This window comes from Pavona decussata, unplaced genomic scaffold (genome assembly GCF_977016875.1).
Source record: "Pavona decussata unplaced genomic scaffold, jaPavDecu1.1 SCAFFOLD_161, whole genome shotgun sequence".
Lineage (NCBI taxonomy): Eukaryota > Metazoa > Cnidaria > Anthozoa > Scleractinia > Agariciidae > Pavona > Pavona decussata.
The window spans coordinates 3,862,501-3,875,794 of NW_028145572.1; the positions used below are offsets into that span (position 1 = coordinate 3,862,501).

The 13,294-nt window shown below is 40.5% G+C and overlaps 2 protein-coding genes and 1 long non-coding RNA gene across 4 annotated transcripts in view; 1 reads left to right on the forward strand and 2 right to left on the reverse strand.

Annotated features, from left to right (window-relative positions):
* Window positions 1–2,206, reverse strand: part of LOC146464883 (short transient receptor potential channel 5-like) — a 9,580-nt gene extending 7,374 nt beyond the window's left edge. The window contains exons 1-3 of the mRNA XM_085129583.1: window positions 2,002–2,206; window positions 1,278–1,871; window positions 588–902 (exon numbers count right to left, since the gene is read on the reverse strand). Of these exons, the coding sequence (XP_084985709.1) occupies window positions 588–902; window positions 1,278–1,871; window positions 2,002–2,206 (1,114 nt within the window). The remainder of the gene's footprint in view (window positions 1–587; window positions 903–1,277; window positions 1,872–2,001) is intronic.
* Window positions 2,207–2,460: 254 nt separating this feature from the next.
* LOC146464884 (small integral membrane protein 8-like) lies at window positions 2,461–6,542 on the forward strand. 2 transcript variants are annotated; one of them, XR_014868455.1, is made up of 3 exons: window positions 2,461–2,583; window positions 5,848–6,079; window positions 6,112–6,542. XR_014868455.1 is itself a non-coding variant. In XM_085129549.1 (2 exons), exons 1-2 carry the CDS (start codon window positions 2,494–2,496, stop codon window positions 5,989–5,991), a joined length of 234 nt encoding a protein of 77 aa, XP_084985675.1. In that variant the 5' UTR covers window positions 2,462–2,493; the 3' UTR covers window positions 5,992–6,542. The 2 variants fall into 2 exon arrangements, 1 of the variants encoding a protein (XP_084985675.1); XM_085129549.1 differs by having other exon boundaries at window positions 2,462–2,583; window positions 5,848–6,542.
* A 1,393-nt stretch (window positions 6,543–7,935) lies between these two features.
* Window positions 7,936–10,820, reverse strand: LOC146464885 (uncharacterized). Its single transcript, XR_014868456.1, has 2 exons — window positions 10,481–10,820; window positions 7,936–8,245 (listed from the first exon to the last, which is right to left on the reverse strand). It is a non-coding gene; the product is annotated as an uncharacterized LOC146464885 (long non-coding RNA).
* Between the last annotated feature and the right edge of the window lie 2,474 nt (window positions 10,821–13,294).

Below are 13,294 nucleotides of genomic sequence, written 5' to 3' on the forward strand. Positions count from 1 at the left end.
CACCGCCAAAAAGAAACATGATGAAAGTCAAAGGTTGTCTGCACATGCATTTTACATGTATCTACTAGTTTTGACGGGTAAAGGATCACTTCGCTCTGCAAGGAATTTAGACAATGGAGATATTCTTTTGCATTGTCCAAAATCTGAGTAGTCAGTCATCTTCACTACATTGTTAGTTATCACTGACAGCAGGATGCTTGCTAACAATGGAAGCCTTATATATACTAAGTGTGAACATAGTACAAGAAAATACAAGGCTTTGGTAGATAATCTATAAAAGTTCCAAAATAATAATTATACATGTAAGTCCCCCAAATGCCAGATGCTTAATTGGTTAGTACATTCTAATTCACAACATTCAATCAAATGTAAATCATTTTGCCTTTTAAATATACTCACAAGTAACAGTCAAGTACAGCATGTGGAATGGTTCACTCGCCTAAAATGTTCTTTGGGTTTACATTCCGATTTTTCATTGCCTAGCACCACTAACCTTAAGTACTTCCCTTTTAGTTTTTACTCTCAGACATCCTTGCCTCTGGAACCCCACTCACTCAAGTGTCACTAGACAACAGTTCAATACTCACCCACAATACTTGGAGAATCAATTCTTGTATGAAACTGATCCTGGAATGCTGAGATGATGAGCAAAACCAGAAATACCACAAAGGAGCCTGTGTGACTGAGAAACTTAACAAGTGGCTTTGACATAGCTACTGACAGTGGAATGTTTGGCGCCAAAAGGTAGACAACTGCCAAACAAGGAAACAGCAACATGTGGCACACACTGTAGATGATTTTACTTAGGAGGTTCCTTTTCCGCCATGTTAGATCACAACATGTGATTTCAGGAATTCCCATATCAAGGACTATGTTCAGTCTTAGTTGACTGTATGGGTGAGCTACAAGTTTAACAAAAACAAAACAAAGGCATATTATTGAGCATTATTTTAAAGACACATCTGATTATAACAAATTTATAAATCTTTGCAAGCACTTTATTACAAAATAGGCATTAATGTCTGGAGGGAATGGAGTACTGGGCTCAGAATTTCCCAAGTTAAAGTACTTAATTTAAAAAAAAAACAGTGTTAACTTCAAAATTCTGAAACAAATCCCAGCAACCTTATCTTTCATCATCATCACACCTCTAGGTCATGCACATACAAGGGCACAATTTCATTTATTACATTATTAACTCAAATAAAAAAGAAAGGGGCCTCAAAATTTCAAATGTAATAGTCAATCATTTTGAAATCACCGGCATACCTTGTCACAACTATTCCTCAATGCCATGTTGAGAAATGTGAGCTCTATCGCTTCATCTGTATCAGCAGGAACCTCAGTGTACCTCACTTCTTTGCTAAAATGCTCATCAATATCTGGGCAAATGTCTGTCAGAATCTTGATTTCATCCATTGTTGTGCACTGCTCCAAAAGGCTGACAGCAAACTCCTCACAACCTTCAGCTAACTCCTTATAGTCCTTCTTGAATTCATGATCAATGATGGCTTTATGATCAAGGACTTCATGCAAGGAGAATGCTCTGAATATTGGGTGCTCACTTTCAGGATTGTAAAGGTAAGAGTAGGCCATGTACAGGGGATTGGCAAGAGCACGGTAAGAATTTATGTGCAACAAGAATTGCATTTCTTCTTGGTTTTTACCATCTTGCTGTCCCTGTGCTGAATTATTAGGCCGCTCGATTTGAAAGCCTTTGAAAACCATGTACTGTATGATGTCGTGATCTCCCAGGCGAACTGCCAGCATCAGAGGACTCATAAAAAACCCCTCCCTTTGATCGGTGGGTCCAATATCTCCTGCACCAAAGAAACGACTGTCAAGAAACAGTTCAACGCATTCTCTTGAACCTTCAATGACGGCGGTGAAAAGGGCGTTACCAACTCGTACTCCATTCTGGAGCAAGATCTCCGCAATGTCTGCTCGCTCGTTGCAAACAGCGGAACGAAGAGCAACTCTCCCAATCTCGCCTCGACTCACATCGAACGTTGGACCACGAGCGAAAGAATTCTCTCACTTCATTAACGTCTTCTTTCTCAATGAGATCAAGAAGTTCTTGTTGTTCTACGTTAAAAATGTCTCCAGTGTCAACCTCATCGTCATATCCGAGAACTGTACTTGGCGCTCCTGAAGCTCGACTTCGTTTCGTTTTCTTGGTCGCGTTCGAAGTCGAAGAAGAGAACATGACGGCCTTGGGAGTCTGGCAGGACCGAAGACTATTCTCATTAATTCACTTTGTATAGTGACACACACATGCATTGAATTCCTAAAGATTCTATGAGACATTTTCATAACAAAAAATGTGAGGAAAAGAAAGAATATTGCCGTTGGAGCTGTGAAATTCTTTGACAAATAATTCTCGCTTTAATTCTCGCTTTGAAAGAAACATGCGGAAACAAGCAGGCGTTCCATACTATGGAGATAGACTAGGTGCTAGTGCCCAGGCCCAGGTCTACTGGCGCAGGAATAAACATGGCGTCTTCGCCAGGAAAGAGAGGTGGAAGCGGTCGGCAATCTACCTTTGCTTTTCGGCTTATTAATCCCGAATTGTTTATCAAACCCGTGAGTATCTTAACTGAATCATGTCAAGATTGGTACACAAGAGGAGTAGACTTATCCCACGACTGCTTCTAGGGAGGAGAGACTTTTTGCAAGAAGACGGCTGGTACTCCGTAAAAACTAAAATCTTACTTTAAGACGTTTTTTACACTTAATTCTGGTGCTGTGGTAAGACAGCGCGTAAATCTCATTTGAAGACGATTCATCTTAGGATAAGACGACTTTCTTCTTATTTATACGATGATGGCGTCTTAGATTAAGATGATTTTTTCTTAGATTCAAAGTGCTGTGGTAAGTCATATTTTCATCTTAACTCAAGATTTGAACAATCTTATTCTAGATGCTTTAGAATCTCAACTGATTTAAGTTTCGACGCAAGGTATAAATCTAACTGCAACGGTCACTACATTAAAACTGACAGAGAGCGTTTAATACCATTAAGCTTGAACATGATATATGGAGCAACGAAAACACAACGAATTTCAATCCATAGTACTTTATTACACCAAATCTAATTTAAATGAGGCAACTTATCGAAATCAGCTTACCGTAAATTCATCGGAAAACAGAGGCCGGGCCGCGGCCAATAACTACTGTTTTGTTGGTCTTAAAGTCCTTTAAATCATAGAGACCTCTGATAGCAGGGAATGGAGATTGTCACTACACTCATTCCTCTGATCGCGGTGATCATGATGCAGTAGAATTGTTGGACCCATCTTTGGTTTTCAATAAAAAGCGACAGTAACTTCTTCATTTCCATTTTCAATCTTCTGTCTCGCGCATGCCGTCAAATTCGTGTAAGTTACCACGTTTACCGGGGCTTTAGCCCGTATTTTATGTCCAGATGTCTTGTTATTTGAATATTGAAGTTGCTGTCTCGAAATTCTTGTAAATTCTCCAATTTCCGCTGCTTGATCATGAGGAGTATATTGCGCTAAATCACCTTGTTCTAAACAAGGTGAGAGTTTGCGATGGATCAAACCTCCAGACTCCGTGTCTGCAGAGTTTGGATCAAAATCAACCAATCAGAAAAGACGTCCTGTATCCTATGAGGTCTGCAATTTTTAAATGAACCAATCAGGAAGGGCTTTGCAAAATTTGGATCCTTTTGTATTGTAGCCTGCGCGCGTAGCAAGCGTTTCCGTGCTGTTTCCGAGCAAGGACCGCGCGAAAAATGGCGTTTTCTATTTCTTCCAAGTTAGCCTTTTTTTTATATATTTATTGTTTTTTACCGAGAACTAAAATGGTGAGAGTAGAGATCGGCGTATTAAATCGCCGATATTTGGCATGTCAGATATCGACGATTAAATTTGCCAAGTGTGCCCGTTCCCGTGATTTTTTTACGCTCACCACTGCGAATTGCCAGTTAAGTCAATCAGTCAGGTTGGGCGGTTTTATCACATGAACAACGCCGCGATCGGCGAAAAAAAAATCGCCAGGTGTGTCCGCATCAATCGGTGGCGAAAATCACTTGCGATTTTCGCTGGCGATCAAATTCGCTGCGATCGTCGTATAAAATGCCCAGGTGTGTCGCCAGCTTAAGGCGTATTGCATCTTACGTAGGATGGCAGTATCTTATAGCCTGCCTCGGCGTCTTAAAATTTCCACAAGACCAAAAAACGTCTTAAAATAAGGACCCCATCGACTCAGATTAATACAATTAAGACTGGTCTTTCTTAAAGTAAGATGCCTCAATGTTGATTAAGATAAGCGCTTCTCAAATGAAGACGATTTAAAGACAATATTTAAGACGATCTTTTATCTTATATACTAACTGAGACTCCGATAGTCTTCATTTAAGATCTCCTGTGTTAAAAAAAGATGATCACCGTCTCAATTTCATGTGGTGGTGGTCTTGCATAAGACGGGAAACGTAAGGTAAAATCTTAGTTTAAGATTTTAGTTTTTACGGAGTAGCCGTGGAACAAGCCCCCGCCAGGCTTGTCCAGAGGCTCCTTTTTTAAACTTGAGTCTACTCATCAGCTCATGTGTACCAACGTTAAATCTGCTTTTGGCCAAGGACATTGAGCTATTTGAGCATTATATATCAATTCTGGAAATATGAAGTCTCCAGTGTGTACCCAGTAATCAGGCATGTGGTGGGGTCTGGGGGTGTTAAGCCAAGTCAAGTTTATTTCGTGAGTGTGAGGAGAGGAAAGGGAGAAAATGAAGGCACATCAGGGATTCAGGCTAAAAATCAGAGATTTGCTGCTACTCAGTAAAATTTGTGTTTTGCAATTGTGAAAAGTGGGAACTCCTGATCCTCTCAAAGAAAATATTTTTTTAAGTTCCCCATATGGCTCGGTTTTTGTTTTGCCACCAGGGAAACTCGTGTTAGCAAATTGTTAAAAAAAATTGTCCACTGAGTAGAACTTCCTATATTATGGGGTGTTTACATGTGAAAACTGCACCACTGTGAGTTTTATTCCGGTACTACGTTGTGATTTCATATCCTGTTTACATGAAGGGATGAGATTCCATCTGGCATTTGCATGAAGGCCAGGGGCACTTCACACCAGCCAAAATGTGTTGAAAAGAACAAATTTGTGATTGTGATGCCATCTTAGGTTGGATGTCGAAGACTATGCATGCAAAACCTGTTCCAGACACTCAGGAGAGTGATTTCTCGAACAAACAGTCGTACCACCTTAACATGACATCAGAATGAGTTTCATACCAGAATGAAAATCTCGCTACAGTACAGTGACCAGGGTGAACTCGCACTTGTTTGACTCACTCCGGTATGAGATTTTGTGCTGGTATTTTGTTAATGAATACAGAGCCACAAGAGGAAACCAGAATGAACTTGCACCAGATTGAAAGTCGCACTGGTATCGTTTAAACACCCCCTTAGAGTGGTCCCTTTGCCTGGGGTTCACATGGCTGGATCACCACAAGCATCTGCTCATGGCTCATGAGTCTATTTTATGTAGAATTACATCAACAGGGTCATAACAGTAATAAATTATTGGTGGTTAAGTTTTTATAACTTTGAGGACTCCTTCAGACTGAGTAGTAGAGTGATTTTACATAACCATGTATTAGGCACCTACAAATTGGACACTAATTCTACTGTCTTATTTTGTTCACTTGTTTCTGTTTAACAATGATTGCTTTTAATTTGTTATGTAATAGTGCTCTATTCAGGGGATTTTTCTATCAAAATTTACTTCCAAGCTGTTAGAGAGCTTCACTGTGATCTGTTCTGAAGGATTCTCATTCATAACTTATTCTTTTTTCATTTTGTTTTCAAATTTATCATTATAGAACAAAGTAGTCATGGTTGGTGGTACTGTGGCCATTGTTGGTTGTGTATTGTTCCTGGGATACATGAATTTAACTGGAGGAGAAAAAGGGACAGTCTCTGTATCAGTGCAAAATGGAAAACCTGTGAAAAGCAAGTGGGACTGAGCTGCTAGCCACGTTCAAGAAAAATAAAGAAGAATATATCATCACTCATTAACTTTATTAGTGCTTGATGAATGACCAGGAATATACCGTTGAAAAGCTGTTACAAGACATAAGTGAGAGACTAAGATGTACAACTTCCTTGTTTGAGGTGAATTTAGATGCCCTCTCCACTGGTTTCCAATCATCCAGTGAAAATATGGAAAGCAAGCTGACTGTCTTTTACTTCAGGTGCAAGATCTCCGAAGAGAAAAACAATAATTATTGACAAGCCTTACATGACAAGGAACCTGAAATAGCAACTTAATTTCTTGACACCATGAAGAAGACTTTATTCTGATTTTGAGTACACTTTTCACGCCATTTGTTGGTGTGAGCTTGTTAAAAAGTTTCAATTGTTGTGTTATTCTTAATTTATCTGTAATGAATTATTATTAGTTATATTTGTTAACACAATAGGGTTGTTTTTGTCAACATCTGAGTAAGGGAAACAAGTTTTGAAAGAAACTTCCATCATCATGTTTTAAAATATTAAAGCGTGTGTTGTTAGCTCAGTTTTACGTATGCCCATATGTATTTCAGTATCTTGCGTAGAAAGGCCAAAAAACTGTAAGCCAAGTACTAAAAAGGACTTTTTTTCTTTCAGTTTTATTGGTCAATTAATTAATTAACAACAAACTATAAATATGAAAGAAAGAAATGTGGAACGAAAGACCAAAAGGGTTAGCGCGAACGGGATATGATACCCATGCGAGGCGCAACCCCAACCTAAAAAAAAATCAAGTAAAAATTACAATTGAGAACACTAATAAAAAACACGAAGATTACGAACGGTGGCACGGGCAGTCACGGGAGAGGAACAAGGTGAAAGGCATGTCTATGTCAAAGGTGATATCTAATAATTGTGGTATCTACTTCCTTGAAACCACGTTTTACAGGCATGCGAAATCGAGGAAAGGGTACTCTTTGAACATTGGTTAAGCACCGAAAGGCGTGAACAGAATTGAAATGGAGGAACAAGCTGGGAATCGTACGATTTCATGTTTTCTGCCTGAACCCCTGCAAGAACTTGCTGTTACCACTGTGATTGTTTTTTGGTTCAGTGTATGCAGATACAACATCAGGAAATAAAGCACTTCCTTGTTTCCTTATTCAGAATTTTTTAAGGAACATTTGCGGCCTTCTGCGAGAAGTCACTTAAGATTAAACCCAAGTAACACCCACCCCCCACCCCCAGAGAGTTTGGGGATTTACGTAAGGGTGTCTGATAATGGATTGGTGTCCATACGTTTTTTCCATACTTCTCATTGGTTACGCCTATTTCTACCGAGTATGCAAAAGGATTCGCGTTTAGAGTGCTGCGACGGTCTGTGATCCAAGATATGGATTCACGCGGGAAGTTAAGAGCGTGTGAGTGAAGCGTGTAAGAGATACCAGAAGCTACGCCGGATCAATGGATTTCGACAAGAGCCATAATCATGGCTCCTGATTTCGACAAAGGTATCTGGATCGAGAAACAGCTGCTTGTGACAGTAGTCAGAACAAAGTATAGAGGCTTTCCTTTTTTTCTTTTTCTCAGAGAAAAATGTCGTCTTTATCGGAAGAGCAGTAAAAGTTTGCATAATCGATCGGTTGATTCGGGAAATGGTTAGAGCTTGGCGGCAATACATTAGAAATGATGAGGCGATTTGTCTGCATCAAGGCCGTTAACTGTACTTAACCTAAGAGCGAGCCACCGTTAAACGCCTAATTCTGTGTCTTTTGTGGAGAGGGATATCATTAGGCTTCGCTTAACAGCTCCAGTAATTTATTCGGCTCTTATTAACTGACTAAGGTTTTACAATTTGTACCTTTATTTAACCGATGACAGCGAGAGCGGTCTAGCGTGGCCAACGCGGAGTGCGCGAGCAATGGCACAACAGACATGAACTCGTGGATGCAAGGAGAGGGCTTAAAAGAACGTTTATTACAGTGAAACCCTTAGCTTATTATAACAAAATGAAAAGAAACGAAACGAACTAATACTAAAACAAACGGAATGTTATAAAAACACGTGAACATATAAAAACGGACTATTACAAAAACGGAGTTATAAAAAGCAGGAATGAGTTATGTACATGCTTTACAACGGCACAAACTCCACTAACCAGAGCATAACTACCACTGGGGAGCGAGCTACCACAGGTTACTCGAACAACACTCTGCTCCACTCAAATAAACTGAGCTAAACAACTTGTATTTATACCGGAGTAAGGGGCTATTAACATGATTCCGGAATGAGTTTCATTCCGGAATGAGTTCATTCCATCTCCATATATTTCTCTGCATCTGCCCCCCCCCCCCCCCCCCCCACTGAAGCCCTAAATGTAGGCTTGATGACACGGTTCTGCTGGGACCGCGGAACAAATAGAATAGATTTCTAGATGTCTCCAGATTTTTGTACTCCGGGGGTTGACAGGTATGAAATTGTGCCCTCGCACAAGTCATTCTGGAATGAGTTAATTCCGGTTTTCAATCCGAATGAATTTTTCGTTCTGGTATGACATTTCATTCTGGTATCATGTAAAGTGAGAACGAACTTCGTTCCGAGATGAAAAATCGCCTGCGGCGAGTAGCGCATGCGTATCTTTTTCAAGATGGCGGATATGAAAGTGAAGAAAGATTCGTAGTCTGAAATGTCAGCCGTCTCCTCTCCCTAACCCACAGGGGGCGCGGGAGAGAGAGACGTCTGAATTCCGAGCGTTATAATGTCGTCCGTTGACGTCACGTACTTTTGCGAATATGGTAGGTAGTTTTTGATTGGTTCTTCCCTAATTGAAATAGATAACCATTTCTTACTGGTCAAACTTGCGAAAACAGATATTTTATTTCGGCGGCGAATATAAAGTGTTGACAGGCCAGACACAACTCGTAAGTTCCTGGTGAGAAAAGTGACTTCTCGTTTAACGTGGTTTTGCTCTCGCGAGTATATCTCTTAAAAATTTTCCTTTTTGGTATGAGATAAGTGGGAAGCTCTTTCAATATTTCTCGAGCCGGGTGGTAAGTTGTGAAGATGGGAAGAATTTTATTTCGCACTTTCTCGTTTTGTTGCAAAGCCGACTTCCGTTCAGTGAATTTAATCTCAGAGGTTATTTTTTTCAATGAGATTGTGTTGATAGCCTCTTGCCTGAAGGCGCGTTTTGAAGTTGGTGGTATTGCAATAGAATAATTTCACTGAGTAGTTGGTTCTCAGAAGTCTCAGCGATTCTATAATCATGCGGGAATCTTTGACATTCGCACGCACTTTAAACCTACAGAGACCTTCCAGTACACATTTTTTTTCCTGCCACCCACCGGGGTCAGAAAAGGACTAATAAAAAATAAAGCCCTGAGACTTCTTCGAAACACCTCCTCTGCAAAATCATTCTATTACAACATCATCCACTTCAAAACGCACTTTTGGGCTAGAGGCTACCCTCACAATCTCATTGAAAAAATAACCTCCGATTTTCGCTGAACGGAAGTCGGCTTTACAACAAAAAGATAAAGTGCGAAACAAAATTCTTTCTTTTGTCATAACTTACCACCCGGCGTTGCCTAACCTCAAAAACATCTTGAGGAGCAAATGACTTTAAATTCAAAACCAACCATTGCTTCGAGAAATATTCTGGAGGACCTACTCTTATTTCATATATACAAAAAAAAAAAAAAAAACCAGTCAAAAACAGCAAAACCATAACGAGAAGTTACATTTCATACCACCATACCACGTTAATATGAGTCGTGTCTGGCCTGTCAACACTTTATTTACTAATAACATTTATCGGAATATTTTTCAATTCATCTTCGGTGGAAAATGAAGTGCGATCCCGTGCATACTTTCTTAACGCTTTGTCTTCAAATTTTACGGCTCACAAAACGCACACAACCTCCTACATTATGCATGCTGCAATGCTTCCATGCGCTTCCAGGACTAGTGGCCGCCATTTGGTTTCAATGGTTTTTATTTATGCAAATTTGCATAAATTACTGTGTGACGTCAACGGACGACATTATAACGCTCGGAATTCAGACGTCTCTCTCTCCCGCGCCCCCTGTGGGTTAGGGAGAGGAGACGGCTGACATTTCAGACTAAAAGATTCGGTTTGTAGATGGAAATGGGACGCAACGAAAACAGAAAATTGCTGGACGTTTTCATTAGCTATAAGAGGCAAAAGTTGGGAGAAGAAGTGGAATGGGACTCGGATAAAGTAGTGCTGGTCTAGCACGTTCGAAGTGCTTTAGCTGGACAGTGGCCTGGCTGAAGACTTTGGCAAAAGCCATTCCATTAATATGCACAACAATGTTTCGTGCAGACTCGCGCCATCTTTGTTTACTGATGCGCGGGAACTTAAACCACGTGAGCCAGAGTCGGTCGATTTGCACATGTGAATGCGGCACGAACTTCATTCTGGAACGAAACTCGTTCCGGAATGAGTTTCATTCCGGAATCATGTGAATAGCCCCTAAACACCTACTGCTTATGTGACAGGAAAAGGATTGTCACAAAACAAACAGAAAGATTACGGCGGCACATACCTGGGACATACCTATATAGCACGTATATGGGTGTACCCTCCCCCCCCCCCCGGGATTACATAATAGCTAGCTACGTAAATTTTCATCACACACTACTTGATAATTATAAGATTAAAATAACTGAACGCCCTAATGACCTACTGATGATATCATGCAATGTTGCTACAAGAAACAGAAAACTGTCTTCTAATCCCATATACAAGGAAACCAAGGCTAGGAAATAGTGAACCTCACCCAAATGTAACACTTCAGCACGTGATAAACTAAACCAAACTCACGTCTGCAATAGGTCAATGATAAAAATAAACACTTTAGACTACTAAACGTGAGACGAAAATATTCTACAACGATCTTAGAAATAATTCAGAAATTGCCTTTGGGAACTGCAAAGTGACTCGGTCACATTTAAAAGTTTTACCGTACACTTACATAGTTCAGAGAAAAATAAGAAATAAACAGTATTTTAAGTAGGTGTAGACCAGTCGCGCGCGCTACTCGCGGCTTGCGCTTTGAATATCTTGCGTTCTTCTCCTCGGGTTCTCGAGCAGTCGAAACAGTACTCAGCCAGCAGTGCTTTTATGCCCAGCCGAACTTTAAGCCACATGCAAATTTTCCATTGGTCTGATCAGGAGTATATCGTCAAAGTCGACGCCTGGGTTCTGTACCGGGAAATAAGTAAAACGTTGGCATGTGAGGGTGGCGTTTACAGTGTACCGGTCTGCGCCATCTCTAACAGTAGTGCTGCTAAATTGAACATGAGCCACGTACTTTTGCTTGTGATTGAAGATCAACATCTTCAGGAACTCGGGCTTTTGTTGTCCTACTCTTTTTACGTAGTTCTTGTATGTTTCATATTCAAAGAGGCAGGCAAAAGCCTCGCGGATCTTTTGAATTTGACGGTCTCGTTGCTGTAGTCCTGGCGGCAGCATATAACAAAGGTGAGTGATCATATTCTCCCTCACATCAGCTTTGGCCGAGCGGGTAAAGTCGCAAATGCGGTTTTTTTCTCGGTAGTCAAAGGTTCTTTCATGGCATTTGACATAATCTTGGAAATCAATTTTCCCCCTTTTTAACCCTTTCTTTAAAAAAGCCAGGTTGTCGGAATAGTCAGAAGTCGATTGCGAGTCCTGCCTTGAGCTTACGATTTTTATCATTCTTCCCATTCTTCTAAGTACTTGTACTGCAGAGGCCGTGCAGAGGTAGCCCAAGCTCTACGTAGACTGCAAGCAATCCCTTTCAGTCGAGATGGTATGCTTATAGCGCAGAGAGGAGAAATAAACGAGAAGAGACTGAGGGAGAGAAGGAAAAGAAAGGAGTGGAGAATGTTATCTATTAGCTGTCATTTTTAATTGGATTTTAATGGGTAATTGTGGGCGGAGTTACTCTGAACGCGTCTGTTACAGCTAAGAGCGCAGTCCCTTTCTTTTCCTTTCCCCTTTTTTCCGCCTCTCCCCAAGCCCCCTTCCGCTCGTTCGCTCTAGTTATTTTTTTCGCGCTCGGCTATTTCGCGCGACCTCTCGACTAGCCTACGTGTAGCCGTACCCACCCCCCGAAGAAAAACGGGGGGTGGGTACGGCTACACGTAGGCTACCTCTCGACTATCCAGAAAGGGACTGCTTGCAGTCCAAGCTCTACGATTTGTGTTGAACTTTGTAACGCAAACATAAGCGTCACGTAATTTGAGCATCAAGATGACCGTTGTGTAACAGCGAATTATAAGGGAGAAGAATTATTGTATTTGAAGGCACAATAATATAATAGAAGCGATTTTTCATTTAAAATTTCTCACCTTTTGTGTCCTGTGTGGATTTTGGGTCGATTTGAGGCGATTTCAAGGGTTTTCAGTTCCAACAGTTGGGCGACTTGTGCTGTACCAGGAGCCATAATTCTAGCTGTACTACATGGCACAACAGGACAGTCCAGGAGCCAAGAGAACGAGATTGTAACAAACGAGGGAGACGGGGACTCGAGATAGTTTTCCAGGGTTTTGAGTTCACAGTGTATGGAATCAATGAGGAATTAAAATATTAACATGCTCTGGAGTAACTCTTTAGGCAAGCTACAAGTCTGTTAAAACTATCGTTATTTTGTCAGTCTCCACCGAGGACCTGGGTGGGGCAGGGGGGGGGGTATTTCTGGAATTCGTCCCGTCATAAAAATGGAATTCTCGTCAACGGCGAAGACGTTTTCCCTCTATATACTTTAGAAGCGCAAAATTTCGCAGATATCAAAATGTCATTAATTGACAGGGGAAGTTTCCATCTTTATATCTATTGGAAACGCAAATTTCGCAGCTGCTATTAAAAAAGATTAACGTCAAGATTTTACTTCCGCATATCAGTATACATGAAAGGCAAATTTTGCAGGAGATCAACGGCGACGTTTTCCTTCTGTCAGTATATATTAGAAGTGCAGATTTTGTAGTTTTGAACTATCAATAACGGCAAAGTTTTCGTACATATGGAGACAACATAAATTTTGTAGTTATCGAAAAACAATAAAAAAACATTTACGGCAAAATTTGTTTACTTCTGTACATATTTTGGAAACGCAAAATTAAACAGCAAAGTTTTCCCTCCATATATGCTAGAGATGCACATTTTGCATTTATAAATTTTATTGGAAAAACGCTAACGGCAAAGTTTTTCCTTCGTATATTTTCGAAACGCAAACTGATTTCGCAGTACAATGTTATTGAAATATTAAAATATGATTCCAACGCAGTTTTCCCTTTGTATCGGTGAGTATA

Bases quoted from the DNA above. Each gene is read 5' to 3' on its own strand.
- LOC146464884 (XM_085129549.1), top strand. From the start codon at position 2,494: ATGGCGTCTTCGCCAGGAAAGAGAGGTGGAAGCGGTCGGCAATCTACC. The intron at 2,584-5,847 runs GTGAGTATCTTA...TTATCATTATAG, and splicing joins CCGAATTGTTTATCAAACCC to AACAAAGTAGTCATGGTTGG.